This window comes from Diadema antillarum, unplaced genomic scaffold, assembly GCF_040938485.1.
Source record: "Diadema antillarum isolate AM-2024a unplaced genomic scaffold, OU_Dant_1.0 seq00000908_RagTag, whole genome shotgun sequence".
Lineage (NCBI taxonomy): Eukaryota > Metazoa > Echinodermata > Echinoidea > Diadematoida > Diadematidae > Diadema > Diadema antillarum.
Genome location: NW_027271765.1, coordinates 675,658 through 699,331, shown reverse-complemented (window position 1 = coordinate 699,331; position 23,674 = coordinate 675,658). Strand labels below are relative to the sequence as shown.

At 37.9% G+C, this 23,674-nt stretch overlaps 1 protein-coding gene across 1 annotated transcript in view; it reads left to right on the top strand.

The window, feature by feature from the left end:
• The window catches only part of LOC139741164 (uncharacterized), a 77,147-nt gene that overhangs the window by 37,588 nt on the left and 15,885 nt on the right, over positions 1 to 23,674 (top strand). The window contains exons 2-3 of the mRNA XM_071651757.1: positions 6,522 to 6,555; positions 12,450 to 12,541. Coding sequence (XP_071507858.1) covers positions 6,522 to 6,555; positions 12,450 to 12,541 — 126 coding nt within the window. The remainder of the gene's footprint in view (positions 1 to 6,521; positions 6,556 to 12,449; positions 12,542 to 23,674) is intronic.

Below are 23,674 nucleotides of genomic sequence, written 5' to 3'. Positions count from 1 at the left end.
GAATGACATTGCTTATGATTTTATAAAATGATGATGTATCATATAAAATCAATCAAAATTTATTTTAAAAAAAACTATCATTGCTCTTCTCGTATTGGTATTGAAAAGTGGAGTTTGTGGTATAGTTGGTTCTCACACATGTTTCAGGTGATTTTTCTGGAGCTCCATTTTTTGAGATGCTCAGAATAGAGATAATATTTTATTCTACGTTGATTAGGAGTACCGCCAGGCAAGGACATGTTTTTGCTGTATGACAGAAATAATACACCACTCATAAACATGTATTGCAGTTATTTTCATCAAAAAATTCTTGCCGACTCTAAAAAACAAAAGTCAAAATCATTCAGTGTTCTAATTTGTACAACATACATGTAGTGTCAAATCCCACACATTGTATTTACTGTCTTCCCACCAGAAGTGCCACAATTGCTCAATCATCGACAAAAATTAAAAATGTTACATGGTCTGCCAAAACTTAATACCTGCCGTATGCATGTACATATGAGCATACTATGCACAAATGAAAGTGTGAGGCTGGACAAATGAAGGGAATAGGCATTTTAAGCATCTATTTTCTTTTATTGTTAGCACTGCGTTTTGGCTCTGTCATGAGTGCGAAAGTGCTATGAGATGAAACTATATTAAGAGTGATTCGAGTGCGTTTTACACCTTTCTGTCCTGCTATTCTTCTATCCTGAAATGAAAGTATCAATAAAGTCAACCAATAATCTAGAAGCACCAAGGCCAAGGGTAAACATATTGGATCATTGAAATGCACAGACAGACCAAAGTTGCACATGGAACCCAAAATATACTAGATATACAATTGTGTATACTCCTCTCCATTACATGGAGGTCCCATTAAACACTTTCTGTCCTAGAGTGGCACAAAATTACTAATAAGGTTTCACATACCAAATTAAAGTATAGCTCCAGTAAGATTCTATGGGACGGCTGCTTTGTAGCATGCTGCATCATAAAGTTTCCAGCTTAGTTAACCCTTTATCTGCCCAAAGGCACTTACCTTGCCAAACTTTTTCATCTGCATTTAATAATCATCCAAACTTGACCTAGTCGTAATAATAAGCAAGCCCGTTCAGTTGTTGCAATGTGCCTTCGTCCAACAGGAAAACCTTCGTGACACAATGTAGGTATTAGGGAGATAAGGCAATCTATACTTTTTGTGTACTATACAGTATGCCCCCCCCCCCCCCCAAAAAAAAAAAAAAAAAAAAATATGATCAGATTTTTGCATTTCTAACACCCAATATGATTAAATTTTCTAAATGCTACTTCTGGGTCTTAAACTATAACATCTTAGCTATATTTTGCAGAAAACCCAATTCAATTTGGTGCAGCGGTCACAGAGAAATGTGGATTGTTGTAAAGCATGTCGTGATTCTGATTCTTCCGAGTTTAGCACTTGGATGCTCTTGTGTGTGAACACAATAGACAGAACTTGGAGGGAAGAGATTCTTGACATGCTCTACAAAATTCCTCATTTCTCTTTGACCACTGAAGCAAATCGAATGGTATTTTTTCTATAAGATGTGGGCAATGAGTTATAGTTTCATACCCTGAAATTGTATTTGGATTGATTCACTATATATTTAAAGTTATCATTGCGGAGGGTCCCGTTTAATTTTTTTGGGGGACATACGGTACTTTACAATTCATTTCTAGATATCTGTGCCAGTTGGTGAAGAAAGCACTCCAGTGTGTACACCAGTCAATGAACAGAACACAGTAAGGATTTAAAAAATGAATAAGTATTTGTAGTATTGTAATTGCATTGGTTTATGGGTTGTGTGTTGGATAAAAAAGGCCACAGTCGGGCGAAACATTGAGCAAACTGCGCAAATATGTGAAGTCGGTTCTTGACAGTTGCGTGTCAGTAAGTCATAAAACATGTATTCTTGTCGGCATCCCGACGCAGCTGTTGAATCTTGTGTCACTTGAGAGGCATGCACGCTGCTCTGAATTTTACCCTCGTTTATGATCCGTAGCATTGACTGATCATCTTCCCGATCTGTGTGATGTAGTGGCTGCATGTGAAAGTTACTGATACAGAATTGCGTCCTGAATGTCTTTCTGGTCGTACCGGTTGTTGTCGTCAAAGCGCATGCTGTTCAATCTAGGCAGAACTTGTTCCTTCTTAATTTCAAATAGAAGCATCATAAATGAGAGATTTTCGTCAAAATCCAGTAGATTCTGACAACTCCAGGACATTGACATCAGGAAATGCAAAAAAGCATTTGAGAGAAAAGAGTGCAAGTGGATTGACATGGATGTAGGGTTTTCTCTTGTACAGGTGCAGTACAGAAGATCTTGTTTGTAAATATGTTTTAGAAACATGTGTCATGCTTATGGAGGAGTTACAGTGTACATGTCAATCTTGAAGTCTGGAAGCAAACTTGATTCGGATCCTGTATACTTTTTTCAAATCATGTTTGACCCAGGTGTGGTCTGGAGGTATTTTCCAGTGAGTTTTCTCAATTCTGGATGTATTTCTGTCGTACCAGTGGTTTGCTCTCTATAAACATTAATCAAGAAGGTAATTGTAGAGCATGGTGTAATCTTGCATTAGACAACCAATTACTTCTATGATGATGAGTGTCTATAGATGTATTTAAACATGGTACTGTTGCATCTTAATAAGCCCCCCCCCCCCCATTATTGTTGCATTGGCATAACCCACCCAACCCTAAAAGTACCCCTGACCTTCTGTATTTTTCATATTGCTATCTATAATGGTGTATGATCATGCTGTCTTCGCAATTGAATTTACTGTGTAGAAAACCCAGAAGTATTTATATTGTGGGCAGAATACAATGTAGCTATCGCAGACTATGTGTTTTAAAAGCAGTTTTGGCGAGAATTGAATTTTTGTTTCTTGTAATCATGCCTAGTGCCACTTGTTTGGGCGATATCCATGACTCTTTCCATGTCTACAATGTAGCTCAATGAAACACATGCATAGTACATGCATGCTCCATTTGGGGGGGAAAAAAATTGCTTTACCTACACTGTTTTTCAGTGACCCATGATTCCGTTACATCTTGGTATATGTGTGTATGTGTGTGTGTGTGTGGGGGGGGGGGGTATGTGTATCGAGGATTGTATGTTTGACTGACAAGCCATATCGCTATTATATATGACACAGCTGTTGTGTGAAATGTCGGTGACGGATTATAGCAGTTGATGGAAGTAGCCCATTCTTGTTTTTTAGCACTCTGCAAATTGAAAATACATAATTTTGGAAACATGTTTTAAATACATTGCATAAAAAACAGGACCACAAATGAGTTCTTGACAAGTCTGGAATCCCTCTGGATCAGTTCGCATTTACTTATTGGTTATTTTTGCTTTTCACTGGGGGATAATTCACAGTTTTTGCCTTGTGGTGCCTTGCTAGGTGCATGGAACATAGCACTGGAAATGTCTCAATATGCAGTTTTGTTCAGAATAAGGCTTAAGGTACACATGATCTGTGGAGTCATGTTTAAAATATCTTGCGTTCCCTGGCTGAATAGTTTTTCACCATTGTGATGCTTTTATGTTAGAATTTCTAGTGAAGTGAGGAATGTCGGAAATGCGATATTTAAGACAAGATAACGTTGAGATTAGCAATATTGTCATGATGTCTGCAGCTACTACAACTGTTAAAATCAACTACAAATTTGTCTTATTTGACATATGATCTGTTGACAGGGCTACTGCACAGATTTTTGTAAGAGTTGAATCATGCCAATATTTGACGGTCATTGGTGATTAGCAAAGCGTGGCATATATACATTCATATATGAAAGTCTCAAAATGTTTATTTGTGTTTTTTTTATGTATTTGAACTGCTTGACAAGTTCTGAATGATTGATAAAGCGGTTTAAGATGAATGCCTGCAAAGACTGAGTGGGACATGGCTCGCTAGCCATACAGAGTAGGTCAACAAAGCTACACCTACAATGCCATATCCAATTTTTTTTTTTTTTAACCCAGCTAAAACATATATGGGCCATATTTAACAAGATATTGTTAGGCTATGCTTTGTCCACGAATATTGTGATATACATTTGTATCCAAGTGTTTAGACCCCGGACTTTTCAGATATTTTCTCTTATTCTTTTTGGTGTTGTTCACATATTGTTGCTGGAGGTCTTCTGAAGAACAGTCTGTCTGAAATGCCGTGAGGAGGCTTTTCAGCATTACCTGGGATAGTTTTTATGGCTATTAAAATGTCCACTAATTGAGGAGTCTGAACCCCCCCCCCCTTACACACACACACACACACAATTATAAAGTGGCTTTACAGTGTGAAGAGTTTTTCAAGAGATGTCTATTTTGTTTTGTTTGACACTAAAGACATGATGACTTCAATTTCCAAATTACATTCTAATTTTCGAATTGAATTTGAAAGCAGATTGATTGAAACAACGAGCAGTCGGTACTGTTCACTGTGAATTACATAGTAAAGTATTGACAAAGTGATCTGCAGTTATATGTCATGTATTAATGCATACCATGAAAGTTTGTTCTCATTAATATCTGTGTTTATCAACTCTGCGATGGTATTACCTCAGCGGAAACCAGATTTCAGGAATGTGTAGGTGTAAACAAACACATTAATCACTTATGCCATGGTGTGAATGAGCATCCATAAATATGAGAATGAAAAGAACAATTTTGCAAAGCTGTATTTTTGTTGCCCCCGTTTTCATGGACACTGCCTGTGTTGTGTACTGAACGTACCACCTGCCCCTAGTGCACTCGAGTATAAAACAGCTTGCCTCCGCTCCATTTGGTGACAGGCAGATGTTTTGCAGTGACTTCGTAGCTGTACAACTGGGATTGGGTGGCATTTGTGGAGATCATCGAGAACAGTCGGGGTATTTCCTGATTGTGCGCTCCGTATTCCCTTCTTAGTCGTCTTCTTTCTTTTCTTTTTTTTTCATTCAGAGAATGATCAGTTTGGAGCCATCTATATCACATACAAAACAGTCCGCATATCAGTGGTTGATAGCAACATGTTTTGTTTTTTGTTTTTTTAAAGGAAGAGTGTGTCTGAATTGTATTGTGCCTATCAATTTGATGAATTCATTTTTTTCTTTGCTATATTTTGCTCTGTTTTGTAAAGAGACTATTTTTTTTTAGCTAAATAGTTGCAAATAAGGGGTGTGATTAATGTTCTTGATTAGAAAAGTCTGCATGGGATGCTACGAAAGGGATGCACTTTGCACCTCCCATGGAACAGAATGGGGAAGAGTCATCGTCGCAGTCGCAGTTGTATTGGGATGAGACGACTCCCTACCACCAATCATGCTGGAAATAATAATCTGGTGACTGCTGTGATATATAGAGTTTGATGGTCTTTCTTTAATGATCAGTTTTTAGCTGGACATAGCAAGCTGGACATCTACCCTGCCAACATTATAGTATACAAACCATTACCTTCTTTCTGGATACTCCACTCACAGTACCCCATCTAGAGTTCAAACACCATATACTGTAAAATATGATATATACTAAGCTTAATCCCCCAATAACTTAACAGGGGATGATCAGATTTTCACCAAATGTATTGTTTAGATTTCCCTTTACCTCTATGTTTGTGTTGAAGATACTCCCGACGAAATGACAATACTATCATGGCTGCTAGGCGGAAGTCTGCTTTCTCGGAGCGATCCTGTAGTTTGGTTATTGTGTTAGATTTTTCCTGATAGTTGGCTCACATTTTTTGTAAGCTCCTGAAACCTCCCTTCTTTAATACTTCTTTAAACACACACACACACACACACACACATGCACACACACACAAACAAGTCCAGCCAACCAAACAATTAAGCACTGGGGAAAATAGTGAGTAATGTGCCTGTAAATAGGCTTTGCTCTTTTCAGAGGTAATTTTGGCCCAGGTACGCGTGGAAGTTGTCGGATTTTAAATGACAAAGCTCTGAAACAAGTCTGCACCAAGTGGTTAATGTTGTTGTTTTGTTTCATAGTTAATCTTTGCATATTTTGTGTCACAGTTGGAACAAACCATTCTTAGCGTAGTGTGGCTATGCATGCTTGTTGACAAAATACCTTACAAAGGTGTGTATGTACAATTAATACATAATGCAATGCATAGTGCACCGCCTTCAGTTGATTGGTGAGATTCTGCTGCATGAATTAAATTTCAAATGTCATTATAATGGCCTCATTCCTAAAGATGATAAATGCATCCAGTTCCACTGATTTATGAAATAAGCCAGTGCATCTTGTTTTCCAGAGAATAGGTACCTAGAAATTGAGCCTATTCTCAAGTATCTACACTGTATATTGAAGAAATTACACGATGGACACTTGAGGGCATTCATTACAAAACACTTAATCTCCCGCTTTGTTGAATAGCTATCAAACTGCCTATTTATTGCCTCGGGCAACTGAGTTAAAGTGCAGAAGGAGTTGATAGTTGTTCTGTAGTGATATGTTTGCCTTGATTTGATAAACTAATGGTTGTATCCTTGTTTTCATTCATTCCACAGCCCTGATGCAAAGCAAAAGGTGGAGAGCCTCTTGGTGAGTATCCCTGGAACAAATTTGCATAGTTTTTCTCATGGAATCAGAAGGGTGCATTCACACATGTCAGAATTACGTGTTTCTGAATCGCAGTGCCAAAGGCAATTTTATTTGCCACCGTTCGCACGTCTGCAATGGCTCCCAGGGCTAACATACAACCTGATGAATCTCCAAACTGCCCATGCCTACATACTGACCCTAGCATGACCCCCAGCCACCCTCACCCCTTGGCTTTATAGCAGCAAGTTGGAGCATGGGATAAAAATTGGAAAAAAATTCAATATTTGAAAACTGTGTTTTTTTTTTCTTATTATCATTTTTTTATAGTTTTGTAATAAACATCACTGGGGCTTTACTGCTACATCATGTGCCTTTCCAAGAAACACATGGTGCAGTATTTTGAAAACTGTTTTGGTGAGTGTGAATTAGCCTAAAATTTGCAGGAAAATTCCCCAGGGCAGTATTTAAACTCAGCATGTAGTCATTCTATCTCGTACTGCAATCTGAAGTAATCAATATACAGTTAGTCCCCCTAAACCGATGTAGTCATCGTTTCTGCGTGCTTCCTTGACAAAGGCTATCTTTGGCAGCGTCAGTGGCACACGATGTCCCTGTAAGACATCCGTGTACGTAATGTGTACAAAAAGAATGCCAGTTTTAGAAAACAGAATGAAAGAGGCCGGTATCAAAAGTACAAAAACTTTCATAGTATTAGGGGCAACAGTGTGAAATACAGGAGTAACTTGGTCTTTTTGTCACCAGTAAATACAAACTCCCTCATGCAGTGGTAAAGAGATGACAGTTTTTTGGTTTTTGTTTTTGTTTTTGATTTTTTTTTTTGATAGGAAGAGCATATAATATTTGAAGAATAATTGTAAAATGTTTTTTTATATTACTGTAGTATCCAGCAGTATGAAAACTCTGCCTCCCCAGATTGTGTTGACCCATTTCAAGAAAAAGAAAAGAAAAGAAAATGACTGAATACTTCAAAAACAATGCTCTAGATACTGTGTATGGTACGTGTAATCGTATCATACATTCAGAAATGGCTATTGTAAGACATTGCAGTTTTGCTGCAAAAGATAGTCTTTTGATTCTGTGATTTCCGTATGATTTTTTTGTAGTTTTTGTTTTTGTTATGTTGGGGTTTTTTTTATGGAGAGGGTCAGGATCTTAAACTTGATAGAGAGGTTACCCCTAATACTCATAATGATTTGTGTGAAGCAAATATTTGTGGAATGGAACACCATACCAGTATCACTGTTGGTACGATTCTCATCAAATCATGCATTCCTTTACCTACATCAAAAAAGCTGCACATGGTGCTGATGTGACTAAAACGTCTTATCCTCCGCAGACGTCCACAATTACACAGAGCCATTATTTGCTTCTCACCTTCATGAGAATAATGGAAAATGGTTTGTAATGGGGGGATTACGTTGTAGGTGTCACTCTTCTGGGTACTGTAAACGTTGATATTTTGGGGCGATTGATTTTTGTGATGAATTTTTCGCATGATAGATTTTAGATATGATAAATTTTTCATGCCGAGTGGCTCCAAAACATATTTGTGGGTTCTTGAATTCATGCTATGCAATTCGAGTGGCTCCAAAACATATTTGTGGGTTCTTGAATTCATGCTACGCAATTGTGTAATAATATTTTCAAGCCTCAAACAGATGTGCTAATCTTATCGCTCAGTTTACTGTTTTCGCCCGCAATAAGGCCGCGATGCAGGATAAGCCGCATCTTGACCGAAAAAGTGATGAAAAAAAAAAATTTGGAGGATTTTGTTGTGATCCAAACTTGATTACTTTTCTACATTATTTTCGCTAAGAAACTTTGTCATTTCTACGTGTTTGCATGCATTTCCTAACAATGATTTATGTTTGTTTTACCTTAAGTTTTTGCGGTTGATGCAAACTGCCTGTCAGGATTTTGAATAATATTTCTGTGTGGAGGACCCTAATGTGCAGAATGACTGAGCGTGTGTGCACTCATACACACTATTCAATAGCAGATTACCAGTGTGTCTTCATTCATACACACTGTACTAGTCAATATTCAATAGTGCAGTATTGCATGCGATACTGCTATTGTGTGATGCTTGTAGGATTGCAATCACCACTATGGCTACCTACATGTAAGCACGCCAACTTGCAATCACACTGTGCTTTCTTTTTTTTAGACCATTTTTTTTTTAATGTACCTGTGACAGTGATTTAAAGTAGGTAATGAAAAAACAAACCCCAAAACATTTCGTCACTTGATTGCAGAACAAAGCATTGTCCGTAAAATTGTATAATCCAGTGGTTGATATCACGTTGCTCCATTGGTGCATTGCATAGTCCCATGCATGATTATGTGTGTTGGTTAGGTAGATGATTCTCTGAGTTGGAAAGACAATAATTTGCTTGTACTGGCATATAGGTCTCACCGCAACTTCACTGCTTTATTTTTGTTCAAAATATTGCGGCCTTATCGCCGGCCACTACAGTAAATGTCATACTGCTCGACGAGCTTGCTTATCAACATACATACCATCTTGAGATATAACTAGTCATTTATGGAACTGTTTGACTAACAGTCATCAATATGCTGATGCATCAAAGGGGGCAGTATTGCAGGTTATCCTACAAATTAGCATCTAGTTTCCACTGGCAGCGATACACCTGATGAATACCTTTAGATACAAGAGTTAGTGCCATGTCACGATGATGTCCGCTGCGTGTGGAGATGGGAGCGAATGACGTTTTACATGGAACAGAAGAGATTTGGCAGAAGTGGTGAATTCATTTCAAAGAAAGCTTTAAAGCATATCGACTTGTAACGTAAACAAGTTTGTGGAATGAATGATGTACATGAGAGTAACAAAAGCAGTTTTCACACAGGTTTAAAAATGGAATTTCAAAGCTGAATTACAATCACGATTACAATCATGGTTAGAATTATTGTCCGTATACGCAACACACCGTTTTGAATTTCGGAGCAAGGAGAGGAAGTGTGGCTTCTTTCTGAATACCCATCAATCACCCTTTAGCGGCAATTGCAAGTACATGTAGCGCACGCTTTGACCGCAGTGTGAGCATTTGAGGAGTGCGGTTTTTCTGTGGAAGTGGTTGAAAGGTCACTGTAAGCTCAGCCCCCAAAACATGATTTGGAGGTCAATCTGTACACACAACTGTTTCGTTCCATAATCGTAATTGGAAAACACTTCCGGACCATGATTCCAGTTTGCATGTACACACATGGCCAAAATGCATCATTAGAATCGTGATTTAAAATTACACATTTTATTCCAAATATTCCTGTACAGCCTCAACACCATTAACCTGACCTCATGAAGTGTGACTGATATTAAATGGCCTGCTCTGTAATATGTTTCTGTTTCCACATGCACAGTGGACACCGTGGAGAGGATTATTTTGTTTTTGATATGAAAAATATGTTCATATCTAACACTTGCGCTGCATACCACCAATTTGTTTTCCATGTTCTCATTCCATCCCATCCTTTCGAGGGTGCCAAAGGCAGTAATGTCATTAGTGGTACGGGTGTCCTAGATTCATAAGTTGAATGGCTTCTCCTGTTTTCCTTTTTCTGTTCTTTTTTAAGGGGGGGGGGGGGGAGGCAGAGAGGAGAATGACTTTCAAGTTCCATGAGATGCACAGTGATGATGAGGAAGGAAGCGGTGAATTATGGCAAGGAATATATGGACCCGATTTAGGAGTTTTTCTATGTCATGCTCAAATGTCGCTAGCACAAATATCTTGGAAGAATTGAACGTAGCTCATTTAAAAAAAAAGAAAACAGGATTTGCAAATCATATGTAGGCCCAGTGGAGGTCTAGTGTTCTGCAGACAGAAGGCTCTGTCGGGAATTGACTGTGTTAAATGCAGGTGCGTTGGACGCGTGTAAAAGTCATGTGACATGTGAATGATGGGGAGGCTAACGATTGTTTTCTAGAGGCAGCATCTCCATCTTTGCATCAAAAAGTGGCTGTCGACGCAATATCGAGTGGATGGCAGCCCCGTGTGCGAAGCATGCCAGCCGGCAGTGCTGCAGTTATTATGCTCAAAACTTTCCCTGTAGGGTGAAACGAAAGGAGGTCAGTTTACTTGAGCAGGGAAATGCACATGGCCATACACGTGTGCAGTCAGTGCTAAAATATGGATCCCAATTCTGATGGTACGTCAGTGTGGACGAAATTGGAGATAAAAACAAGGCAGTCTCCGTAATGTGAAAATGACTGTCAACCCCCCCCCCCCCCCCCCACAAAACTGCTCATGTTACATCATAGCATAGAAAAGGCATAAACATTGTATTACTGTTATTATTGTTATCATATGATGATTATAACAATGATGATGATTGTAGTTATTAATATGCCTTCTGACAGCAGATCCACAAATCATATAGGTATACCTACATGCATGTACTCATATTGGATGCACCTGTTTATTGTTTGATTGGAACTCAGATGGGAACTCCTACTTAATGGAAAAATATCACAGCAGCATTCCAAGGCAGCTTAATTTGACCATATACATGAGATAAAAATTGTGACTTTTTTTTCCCTCAAACATTTATATAGAATGCATGTGTTAGACTTTGTGCATCAAGCTCTTCTTTGAATACTGAAGGGAAGCAATGTAGTAATGTACTGTGAAATGTAACTGCAGGCAACAACAAATCCTTGTTACCAGTTATGGAATCGGCATGTATTAAATGTGTAGTGTCTGGACTGAGTGAATGCAGCTACATGTATATTTGTAGAACACATCAGTGAAAGTTTCAGAAAAGTCAGACAGTCTGTTCAAAAGCCATGTCATGAATTTTGGAAGTTGCAGCACCGCCATTGCAGAATGAGAAGACTACCGCAGTTTGTGATGTCACATGCTAAGACTGATAGAAAGAAAATTCAACATATCTTCCCGTTTTTCGCATAATAAAAGAGCACTTGACTTGCCTCTATCAGAAATCAGGGAGACTAAATATTGCCCAAAACATATGTCATTAACTACCATAGTCAACAGAATGTGTGCTTTAAAAAGAAAGACGAAATTCTCTGTATATTTTCTTGATATAATTCTACGCATACAATGTCATAAACTGTAGCAGTCTTCTCATCCAGTGATGGCGGCACTAAAACTTTAAATATTTATAACTTTTGAACGGATTGTCCAATTTCTCTCAAACTTTCACTGATTTGTTCTACTAATATTGCTGCATTCACTCAATCCACACACCACCTTACCACACACATATATGTATTAGGTGAACTTGTCCTTTAAGCAGTTTTCAGCAGAAGCTCTATATTAGACTACCGGCATACTGAGCCCAACATAGCCCCAACTTTGTCCTGCTGCATAGTGGTGCAAAAAATTTCTGACCTCTTGTTATTTGGACAATTGGGTGATTTAGACTAAGGATTTACTCCTGAGTCATCTTGGATTATGCAGCAGTGACAGCATTAAGTTTCACTGCATTTTCAGACAAATCCTTCCCATCAAATTATTGCAGTCTGGTGATAGCCAAGTAACGTCGACTTTTGAGGGGAAAGGGGGCTGAATTTGTGTCACCGTTCCGTTGAAGCATGGGAAACTTCCATCTTCTGAGTCTGATTCGCCTAGCTGTTCATTCAAGTCAACTTGAATGTGGGTCCTGCATTGAACTTCAACCCTGTTTTTAAGACCGCAGTCGCGATAGTGCTATTGTTATGTCTTACACAAAAGTCTTTGGATCTGTTTTGTGTTGAATGTTGTTGCTGTTATTGTTGTCGTTTTTGACTGACTACTGAATTCACCCTCCCCTTTCTGTTTTCTCCTTCCTTTCTTTTCCTCTTTTCTTCCTTTGTTTTATTTTCTGCCGCATCCCCCCGTTGTGGTCATCAGGCGGACGTGAGAAAACTGGGGGAGAAGGAGAAGTTGTGGCTCTACCTCCAGCTACCCTCCGGGAACCAGGAGCATGAGGCATCGTACAAGAGGTAAGTAGTCGAGTCCAACCAAGGAGGTATCCCTCCTTGGTCCAGCCTCACTTTAATATCCGGCCATGCCGGGACCAATGCTCATTGGATTGGTGACATTGCTGGATTTACATGGAGGTGAGATGTTGCTCAAGCCGGACACGTGTTTTGGGTATCACACAGGGCATTGTTAAAGGGATCGTATAGTTTTGGTTGAGACCTAATTTCAGGTTTTTAACATTTTTTGGTGAGAAAATGAGAAACCTCTTATGAAATATGAAAGAGCATGTAATTCTATGAGGAATCCAACGTTTATTTGATGTAAATTGGTTTTGAAATGGCTGAGATATCCAAAAAAGAGCGATTCTAATGAAGTGTGGGACCCACACTTTATTATGATCGCTTTGTTATACTTTGTTTTTGGATGTTTCAGTCATTCCAAACCCGATTTTCATCAAATAAACTTTGAATTCCTCTTAAAATGGTATGCTCTGTACTATATCATAAGTGTTTTCTAGGTATCTCGCAAAAAGTTAAAAGCCCAATTCTCATCTCCACCAATATTGTACCATCCCTTTAATTTACCGTTTACCATGAGGATTTTACATGATACAGTACATGCATGTTTTATGATTTTAGTGAAATGGAATATGAGTGGAAATGCTCCTTTCTCTTCACTTGGTCTTTGTTCTTCAAGCATCAGCATTCTGGTTGGTATTAATGCACATCATATCTGTCATAATGATCTACATTCATGTCCCAGATTTCTAATTTTCTTGTAATTGCAAGAGAAATGTTATTTAGTACTTTCACATTGGAAACATACAGACATTTGTGCGCCAGTCCATGTCTGAATAATAGAGAGATCCAGAAAAGAGATACAATTTGAGGTGAGATAATCAAGGTCGGACTGTAATCATATTGCTCTGTCTGTCTGGGCGGTGCCTGCATTTATCAACTTTCCCTTGTTAGAAATGCGTTTCAATACCCACTATCAGAATGCATTTTTGAACACCTTTCGGATCACGTTTCTCAAGTTGTTGCATTTATTAACTCTGTCTTGAGTCGATTGAGAGGCCTTATCACTGTGCAGCTCCATTGCACAGTTTGACCTGAGGAGCAGAGATGTGTAGTTGGCAGTGATGGGCGTGGGCTGGTCTGAGCTCTCGACGAGTTTAGCAATGACTTTGCGTTTATCAGCTCTACAGAAATGCATTTCTGGCTCAAATGCTTATGCGGTCACACCTTTTTCAGCATTTCAGAGATGTGTTTCTAATGCTATAATCAAAACAGCTTTGCATTATTCATCAACTGCCCAAAACTCCCTGAAGGTTGTTTGAAAACCTTAGTTCTGTGCCAGAAGTGAGTTGATAAACGCACCCAATGTGTTGGTTCTTCAAACACTTCCATAGAAGTCATTACTCAGTCATAAGAAACCGCCAGGGTTTTCCCAGCTTTGTAGTCACTAATATCACCAGAAATGGAATCCGGTCTAAGTGTTGAAAATATTGAGTAGGAAGAAGTAAATGGAATAACTTGTTTCAAGGTCCTACACAGGGGTGGAGTGTGATGGGGAAGGGAGGGTGAGGGTAGAAGAGAAATAGAAAACCATTTAATTTCATACACGTCAATAAACTGGTCTATTCACCTTATGTCTGGTAGTCTGAGAGAGAGAGAGTTCAAGGGAAGGTCAGTCATAATGCTTTGAAAATTGTTTTCATCACAGCACAAAAGCTTTGGGTATCGTCAGAACAAACTTCAGATGAAATAAAAGGTTGAAAAATATTTACTGATATTCAGGTACCTGGCAAAGCAAATTTGCATGTGGTTGATCACATTGCATAAGTTAGTCAAATGCAATTTAAAATTATTTGTGGCAAAGCTTGAATAAATCTCATTTGTTTTCCATGCGTGAAATACTTTTGAAAAAAAAATAGAATAGGCCTACATGTCATGAAAAAGGTGGATCTCTGTATTAGAGAATTATTTCAATGCTCAGAGCTCTGGCCATTGGTTAACGTTTCCAAGGTTATTAAGACTAGCAATGGGCCCTTTGACTTGTGTATTCATATCTATGGATATGAAATTTATGCATATTTTTCATATTGTATTGACCTTGTAACTGTATTAAGCTCTTCCAACCAATTTTATAGTTGATGCTCTGCAATACTGTAGACGCCATATTCGTATATTTTAAGCTAGATTTTCTTTTTTACATAAATTTTGCAGGCTGGGTGCTCGTCACAAATCTAACAATGTATAAAAAATGTTAACTCTGATCCCAACATGAATGCGACCTGACATGTGCACATTTCTTTGTCTATTACTGCACTCCAAGATCATGAATTTAACCACTCACCAAATTATTGTGATGTCCCGATTCGTGAAAAATTGGATTTGCTAAATATATGGTGCATACAGCACTTTGAATCCAGTTTGCGTGTACATTAATTGTTGCTATGTTAGGTGAGCCTCATGCACGGTCTCTGGTCTATAGTAATCAGAAACAGCTTTCTTAATATTACAACAAAAGATATGTGCAAACTTTCATATCTGTTGATAAACTGTTCTATTACGTTTTATTCCTCCAGGATTGTTTGTATTAAATTTGCTTCTGCCTCGTAAAGAATGCTGTGTATTTGTATGCATGATTTGGTTGTCACGGAAACCAACTCTCAGTTTTGCTGGAAAGTGCTTGAACCTGGACTTCAGTCCCAGCGCACAACATTATTACAATAAAGCTCATCTCTGGTGAAAGAAATATAGATTTGTAATCGGAAAGAGGCAAGAAAGGAAACATCTACGGGAAATGCATAGTGCGTGGTTGTATACACTGTACACATTTTCTGTGTGATTTGAATAGATGGAAAATGCATGTAATGCATAGTTCAAATGAGAATGAATTCTTAATCAATTGTATTGACAATGACATGCATGCATTTCTTTTATGCAGCAGTATTTGATTATTTTGTCACAAGTTACACTGTATTTCATAATCTAGCCTGCTATGTTTGATTAAGAGAGCCGCCTTTTCAATCTGCTTTTTACAACGTTAAATAAAACTATTCACTCTTCCTATTGTAATCTGTTATTTGTACCACATTCAAAAACTTTTGACAGTGGCGAAAAGTTATATCTGTGGTCCCCCCCCCCTCCTCCTCAAAGCTGTTGGTGTTTACTGAAACTTTGTTTTTCATTGAAGAGTCATTATTGGTATTGATGCATGTGTTCATGCTGTAGTGAACAGTTAAAGGGGAATTTAGTCTGTAAAGAAAGAGTAAAATTCAACAAGCACAACAGTGAATATTTAACCAAAATCATTCAAAAAATATGGAAGTTATGAAATTGTGAAGTGTCTTTAATTTTCACAGTTCAGTTCTTGAACAATCAGTGGAGATGTGTGCAAATGCAAGTAGTGAGTTGATAGTGCTATTGCCACACAATGTGCCATGCAACCTGCACAAAAGCATGTGAAATATCTATTTTGTATTTTTTTTTTTTTTGGGGGGGGGGAGGGGGGTTCAGACACAATTATTGCCCCAGTCTCAAATTCTGATATATCTGACTGATCATTATTTTCATGTTATTTAGCCAAGAATAACATTTCATGTACAGTATGCTGTAAACGTTTTATAGCTGAATAATTGAATTTTTTTTTTTTTTTTTTAGCACAATCAATGGAAAATTATGGCATGATGACATCATCAGCTCACTCATTTGGACATTCATATCAACTATTTGGGAACTGTTGGGCAAAAATCAGCAAATCTTTAAACTTTCACAATTTCCCTTACGTGTAGTCCAATTAATGTCTTGCTGTTGTGCTTGCAAAATATTGCTCTTTCCGTGCAGGCAAACTTTGAACAGGTCCAGGATTTCCCTTTGATTGCTGTGTCTCTCATGTGCTGTGGAGCACTCTGTGCATGTTTTTGAAAGTTGTAATGCTTTATTACGTGGATTCACCTCTCTCATTTGAAACAATACTGTATTGCACCATCTACACTGCATTTTGTAGAGTTTTTATTGTCGTGAATTTATCGAGTTGGGTGCTAGTCGCAAATTTAAGAACTTGCGGAAATACTAACTCTGATCCCGACATGTATGTGACGTGCACACATACATGTACTGGTATGCAGTGCACAATACATGAACAAGGTTCATGATAATACTGTACTCTGCAATTGCAAATTCAACTACCGGTACTCGCGAAATTGTTGGGAGGTCCGGATTTTTAAAAAAAAAAATAGACTCGCTAAATATATACTGTATATAGAGTAGTCTATCCTTCACCATACTTCCCCTTAACAGTTGTTAAAAACTTGGCAGGCATGTTCTGGCTAAAAGCCATTTGATCCATGCTGTTGCATTTACAGCCCAGGGTCTACACATGTTGCTTGGTAACAGGATATGAAGAACTTATTCATGTGTTGGACGTTTCTGGTGAAACTGGGGTTAGAATGCAGGAAAGAACACCCACACTTTGTCAGAAGGATTGTTATCAATCATATGTGCCTCCAGCACAGTACTTTCATCTAAACAGACTTCTAACACAAACCCCTTCCCAGCTCTTCCCCTTAACCCTTTTCCTCCCCACTCACCCCCCACCCCCACCCCCCAAACGAGGGCAAAATTATGATATCCTTGATCCGGCTGTATTGAGATATCAGCTTCCCTGTACAGAACAGAAGTTGTATGTCATGTCACGTTGCTGTTGCATGCGTCCGGCAGACTTGCTTTTTCCCTCTCCCGGCGTGCATTTGCCGTAGCCATCACCCCTGGAGCAGTCGTGTGTGTAACATGATGTATTACCCGACTGCAGACTTACAAACCTGGACAGAATTTTAGATTTTTTAAGTATTCTTTTTTTTTTTTTTCTGGCATATTGATGAGAAATATGCAGGTAATAACTACCTTTTATCGTCCATCCACTGTTGTTTTTTGATTTAATGAATGTCACAATTTTTTGTTTACATGTATAGTGATATCACAGTTATTCTGTGATCATAGCAACATATCATCGCCACATACATTATCATCGCAGTTTGCATGGTCATCAGTTTATTAAAGCAGTTAACCAGTCATGTCGTTCACTCAACTTGTAAAGAACATTTTCTATGATTTGAATCATATCTGATAGGCTATACAATTGCAGGCCTACACGAATCCTTATTTCACCCATTGTGGGCATCAGTACAGTACATTATAAAGTTTTTCAATAGATTCCCGCTTAACTATATTGTTGACATGTGGATGTGTAGTAAGACTTCTTTGCCATTAATAGATCTTGTGGTAAGAATTTTTTTTGTGTGTTTTTAAACTGCTTTTTAATACGCATGTATGATAGCATTGTGTCAGATTTGATAAATGGGCAGCCTATATGTGTACAAAACAGGGGATCTCTGTCATCAATTATCACTGTGGTATTTACTCAGGAAAGCTAAAGACATTCTTCAATTATGAAAGAACTCCGGTATCATGAAGATGAAAATGATGTTGATAGCCTGACAGCATGCATAACCATTTAATTTTCTCATTTCATAAATGTTGAAGGTTTGTTAAATCCCCCCTCCCCATCAATCTTCTGAATCCTTGGCCCCACCACCAAACAGGCATATTACCATGTGAAATGTTCCAGCGCTGCGATTTTTCGGAGAGAACGCCCTGGAAGGTACATCACCATTTTGTAGACTTCAGCCAGTGGCGAGCAGAATGAATTTATGGCAAACTGGGTATATTTGATTTTTGGGAAAGGGGGAGGGGGGGGGGGGCTGATGGGGAGATGGAGGGAATTAGAGCTTGTGTGTGAGTGTGATACATTGACTCGCTCAGTGCATTGTTCAACTCACGCTGACACAATACAGCTTCATGAGGGCACAGCATTTGAAATCGCTTTCCGGAAGATTGCACACTGTACAATACCCTGGAATGATGGATAATTTCGTCTCGGAATCTATTTTGAGCAGGGGGAGATGATCTCGACCCGGTTCTCTCGCTTTTTTTTTTTCTCTCTCTCTCTCTTTTTTTTTTTATTTGGAGGGATTCCATGAGGTGTGACCTGAGATTGAACTGCTTTCGAGGCAAGTCCCGACATGTCTCACTGTTTTTGTTTAATAATGTCATTACAGGCAGGGGCCCCGATTAAAGCAGAGCGAGAACTTATCACTTGCTTTGTTTAAAAAAAAGAAAAAAAGATGGGAGATGTGTCACTTCTCCCGTATCACTGAAAGACAACGTTGATGTAAGCGTGCTCAAAGCTGAAACCGTATGGGTGTAGTATGTCCCATTGTGTGTGTATTGCATAATTTTGAAATGCTTCCATGAAAAACAAAAATAAAACCAGATATACAATCACTGTTGTAGCAAGGGTTTTATGTTGTCATGGTATTTTGTTTAAGGTTTTTTTTTTTCTTGTGGGGGGGGGGGGGGGGAGCTGATGGAAGTTTCTTGTCAGATACATGGGCTCATTGGAATTGGAAGATTACAATATCTTTATGAAGCTCATGCAACAGAAATGAAACACAGCACTAAATTAAGTTTTGCTGTATTTCAGTCATTTTCAGAGACGAAGTTGAAAGAGATATACTGTATACGGCAAATATTTCGCGAGGTTTTTATTTTTGCGGATTTCGTGAGTGGGGTGCTATTCGCGAATTTAAAAACACGCGAAAATAATGACTCTCATCTGACAGGAATGCGACATACACGTATACATTTCTCAGTTCACTACTGATACTCCACAGTTGCAAATTTAACCACTTGCGGAAATGTCGCGAACGCCCGATTCATGAAAATTTAGTCTCAGTAAATATATGGTGTATGCAGTAAACAAACTGAGCTGTAATATCTCTGTGGCATAAGCATTTGCAGTGTGACATAAAATCACACACAGCCCGCGATGACCTGTCCATGATAATTCTCTACAGTTTAACTTGGGCCTTGCCTAACATGGCACCTTTGTATCCACTATGTTGTATAGTAGATAAGCACAAAGGAACTGTGGAAAACAAAGGGATGCTGGCTGGTAATAGTTGACATGAAACATCCATACATATGAATACACTTTGAAGCTTTGCCGCTGACTGTTTGTCAATTTTAGGAACCATAACTATTTTCTAGCAATGTATTCAAGTTTGATTGATTGAGTGAGTTGAAGTCATGTCCTCTTTTTGTTCACAAAACAAAGAAATAAACATAACTTAGTGACAAGGATTATTAGTATACAATAACATTTTGTCTTTTTTTGGCATACAAAAATAGTCCAAACGTTTATTTTGATAACATTATACGTTTACAACAAATGATGAATACGTCGTCGTCATCACTGCCAAAGTGGGGAGCCTAAATCAAAAGCACAGCTTGTGTTAATTAAGCCCCCCTCCCCAATTGAATCACATGATAGTGACACGATTGAACACAAAACAGAGTATATACCAAAATGGCATCAAAAACAGCAACAACTAAAACCAAAGCTCCGCATTATGAGAAAAGGATGGTAGCAGAGGATAAGAAATAGAGGGAATAGATGAGACAAGCTGAAATGAGATGGGAAAGAAGAGATGGAGGGAGGAGAGGATTTCAAGCAGGAGGATTGATAATTTCAAACAGAACATCTTTGTATCGCTGTATTACAACTTTAAGAGACAATTCAGGAATAAATTATTAAGTAACTTATTCCTGAATGATCTCCTTAAAGTTATGGCAAACTAGATAATTGTAGGTATTTCTTTTAAACTTGTGTCCAGTGAATTCCTGAGTTTAGATCCAGTGAATGTGATTTTTCATTTATTTATTTATTTATTTAGCAGACATCGTTCTATTAAAAAGTAAATGTAATGAGTTTGACTATCTTGTTGGATGATTGTGAATGTAACTTTTTGGTGGTTCGTTTATCAACTCACTTCTGCCGCAGAATTCAGGTTTCCATTTAACTTTCAAGCAGTTTTTGCTAAACGCAAAGCTATTTTGATTATGCATTTCAGAAATGCCACAAAGAAAATGCCCCCCCCCCCCCCCAAAAAAAAAAAAATGCGATCGCATATATATGTTTGAGCCGGAAACATGTTTCTGTAGAGTTGAAAAAAAGCAAAGTTGTTTTGAAACGTGGTGATAGCTCGCACCTGCCCACGCCAACCACTGTCCGTTCCTCGGATCGAACTGCGCAAGGGAGCTGCGCAGTAACAATGCCACGTAATCGACTCACAACAGAGTTGATAAACGCACTAACTCAAGAAATGTGTTGTGAAAGATGTTTGCAAAGGTGTTTCGATAGAGGGCATCGAAATGCTTTTCAAACATGGGGAAGTTGATAACGCAGCCTTTGATCGATATTTCAGATAATGTTATTGGAAGGTCATTATAATTGAATTTATGTCTGTGCTGTCCTAAATGAGAATCATATAAATCATGAATTTTGATCATTTTATGTTCATGAAACAAATGATTGGTATGTAGATAAAAATCAGTATCACAAATAATACAGAGAACCTTCTTGTGCAATAAATAAAATCTATCAATCAAAAGTTTACCTGATTTATCCCAGGCCAAAAGTCAATAAAGTAAATGAGGAAGAATCAAAGTAAAATAAGGTTTGAAAAAAGAACAAAACAAGGAAAAATACCCTTTAGTTTATTTAGCTTTTTAGTGTATTTAGGTTGTTGTTTTTTATCTAGTTTTTAGTTTATTTAGTTTTGATATAGACATATGTGGCCTAATTGTCTAAACTATTTATTTCACCCAAATTGAAGATTCCAGTCATGTAAACTGATATTATGATGTTTTGTTCATAAATTTTTCTTGTCTTGGCCATGTGACTTCCATCCAGTCCCTGATGTAGTCCTATCTGAGCGTATGTTATTAAATACCAGTCACTTTTCCACTTTTATCGAAGAGTCTGTTTTCACTCTCAATTTCCTAAAGATATATCTTGAACTTGAATACTTTTGCAAATCCCTGAGATACATAAAGTTTGATCGCGAAGGTCAAACGCCCAGTTAAAGTTTACCTTTAATAAATGTAACTTGAGTAAAATCAACTGAAAAGAACAATAAAAGGATCATCAAAATTTGGCACAGTAAAGAGTGTCTTCAAAATTAATTTTGGCACAAAATGAGGAAGTTTAAAGTTTCATGTTTCATTGACATGGTGGTATTTGTGCCAATGTATATACATAAAAGTGTACATTCGGAAAGTTTATTGATTTGTTTTTATTCCTGGCATCAGCAAAGTAATTTTTTTCCTAAGTACTGTAGTTTTATAGTCAATATTTTTATAGGATTGTGTACAATTGGGAAAAATGCATTTTTGGTATTGCAAAATGGCTGTTGGTATTTCTGAGAAGCAACAATTCCTGAGTATGACACATCCATTCTCCATAGAATATATATATCATCCCAGAATGGTATCTATGATTGGCATGATGCCTACCATACCTGGCTCAGGACTCCAACAAAAGACAAATAAAGTGTTTCTTACTTTTTCCTTTTTGAAATTTGAATGTCAAATGTAGTGGCATCCATACCAGTCACTCTAGCCGAGCAGACCCCCAATTTTATTGAATGAATGAATGAATGAATGAATGAATTATTTACTTATTTATTGCCAAATATTTTTTCTGAGACAAATATTTGAAAATTTGTAAAATTGTCAAACTGACAGTAGAGAATGTAAGATGCATACCATGCTTTGCTCTGTGCGCTTAGAAACACCCATATAAAGCATCATATTAATGCAATTATAATATTATTATTGTTATTCTTCTTCTTATTATTATTATTATCATCATCATCGTCGTCATCATCTGCTAAACCAGGGGACATGGGATTGAACGTGTTGGAAGAGTCAGCACAAATACACACAGTGTGCTTTGAGTCTGCATACCAAAGTAATGAGCCCTTGAACATACCGTCTCGTCATTTTTTTTTTCATTTTTTTTTTTTTTGTCTAAACAATGAGCATGAAATGCACTATAGAATATGTTGGGCTCTTGCCAAGTACTTTGTGGGGCAATAGATATTTCTTAACAGCCTTGAAATAATGTTTTTGTAGTAAAATGATACCCTGCACTAGTGTTATTTTCTATACAGGTCTCCTTTGTATGAGTGTGAAGAGTGAATTTCCAACAAGTGCTTGGGCCCGAGCCTTGATTTCATATCAACTTTGTAATTATAATATATGTAATTCATTGTGGTTTATTCACAGGTATAAATGTCAAAGAGTTGAACTACTTCTCTTTTTACAAATGATATGTATTAAATTTGATGGCTGTGGTAGGCGGTACTCTTTAAAAAGTGTTTTTATGCAGTCACTGTTACTTTTTTTGCGTGCTTTATGTTTTAGTTTTTATTTTAACAAGGGGGATTAGAGTTCAGCTTTAGATAAAGCCCTGGCCTTTATTTCGGATACCATGCTTTTTATCAAAAGTGGCCTTACTTTGCTTACAAATGCCTAAATGCCTTTAACTGTATGTCAATGGAACCATCTGCGTCCTCGAGATTTAAGCTCGTCTGAGTCGAAATGGGAAGCAGGTTGAGATTGTAACTGTACAAAAGGGGGCATTACTTCCAGGACATCTGCTTTTAGGCATAACAATCGTAAAACATGAACAATATCTGTTTCTTTTCATTCATTTTTTTTTTCTTTTGAGGGGGCACAGCAAGAGTGGAAGGGAGGCAGCCAAGCTAAACATGTATCAATTTATCTCCTCTGCAACACAGTGAAGAAAAATACAAAGAGTACAACAAGAGAGAAATGGAGAAATAGGGAGAGAACAAGAGGGGGGGGGGGAGGCTGTGGAGGAAAGAGGGGGAGATGGGACCATTACTGCTCGGGGTAGGGAAGGAAGAAAAAACAACAATACAGAATGTCACGCATATTGTACTGTGCACCTATTGGGAAAAGGGCATACATGTGTTTATGTGACCACAGGGAGACAAGCTCGTGGACATTGTTCATGTGTGCAACAGTGGATAGGAAGGGTACTTACGTAAAACCAGAAACGTTCACAAGTCAACAACCTTTTTCATCATGGGCATGAAACCTTCATGAAGGGCTGACCATGATTGTGTACAGCATCATCGTGGCAATTCAATGCATTTTGTAGATGAAAACTTTTGTGTGCATTAGCAAATCTTGGCTCGTAAAAATATCCAGTTTTGC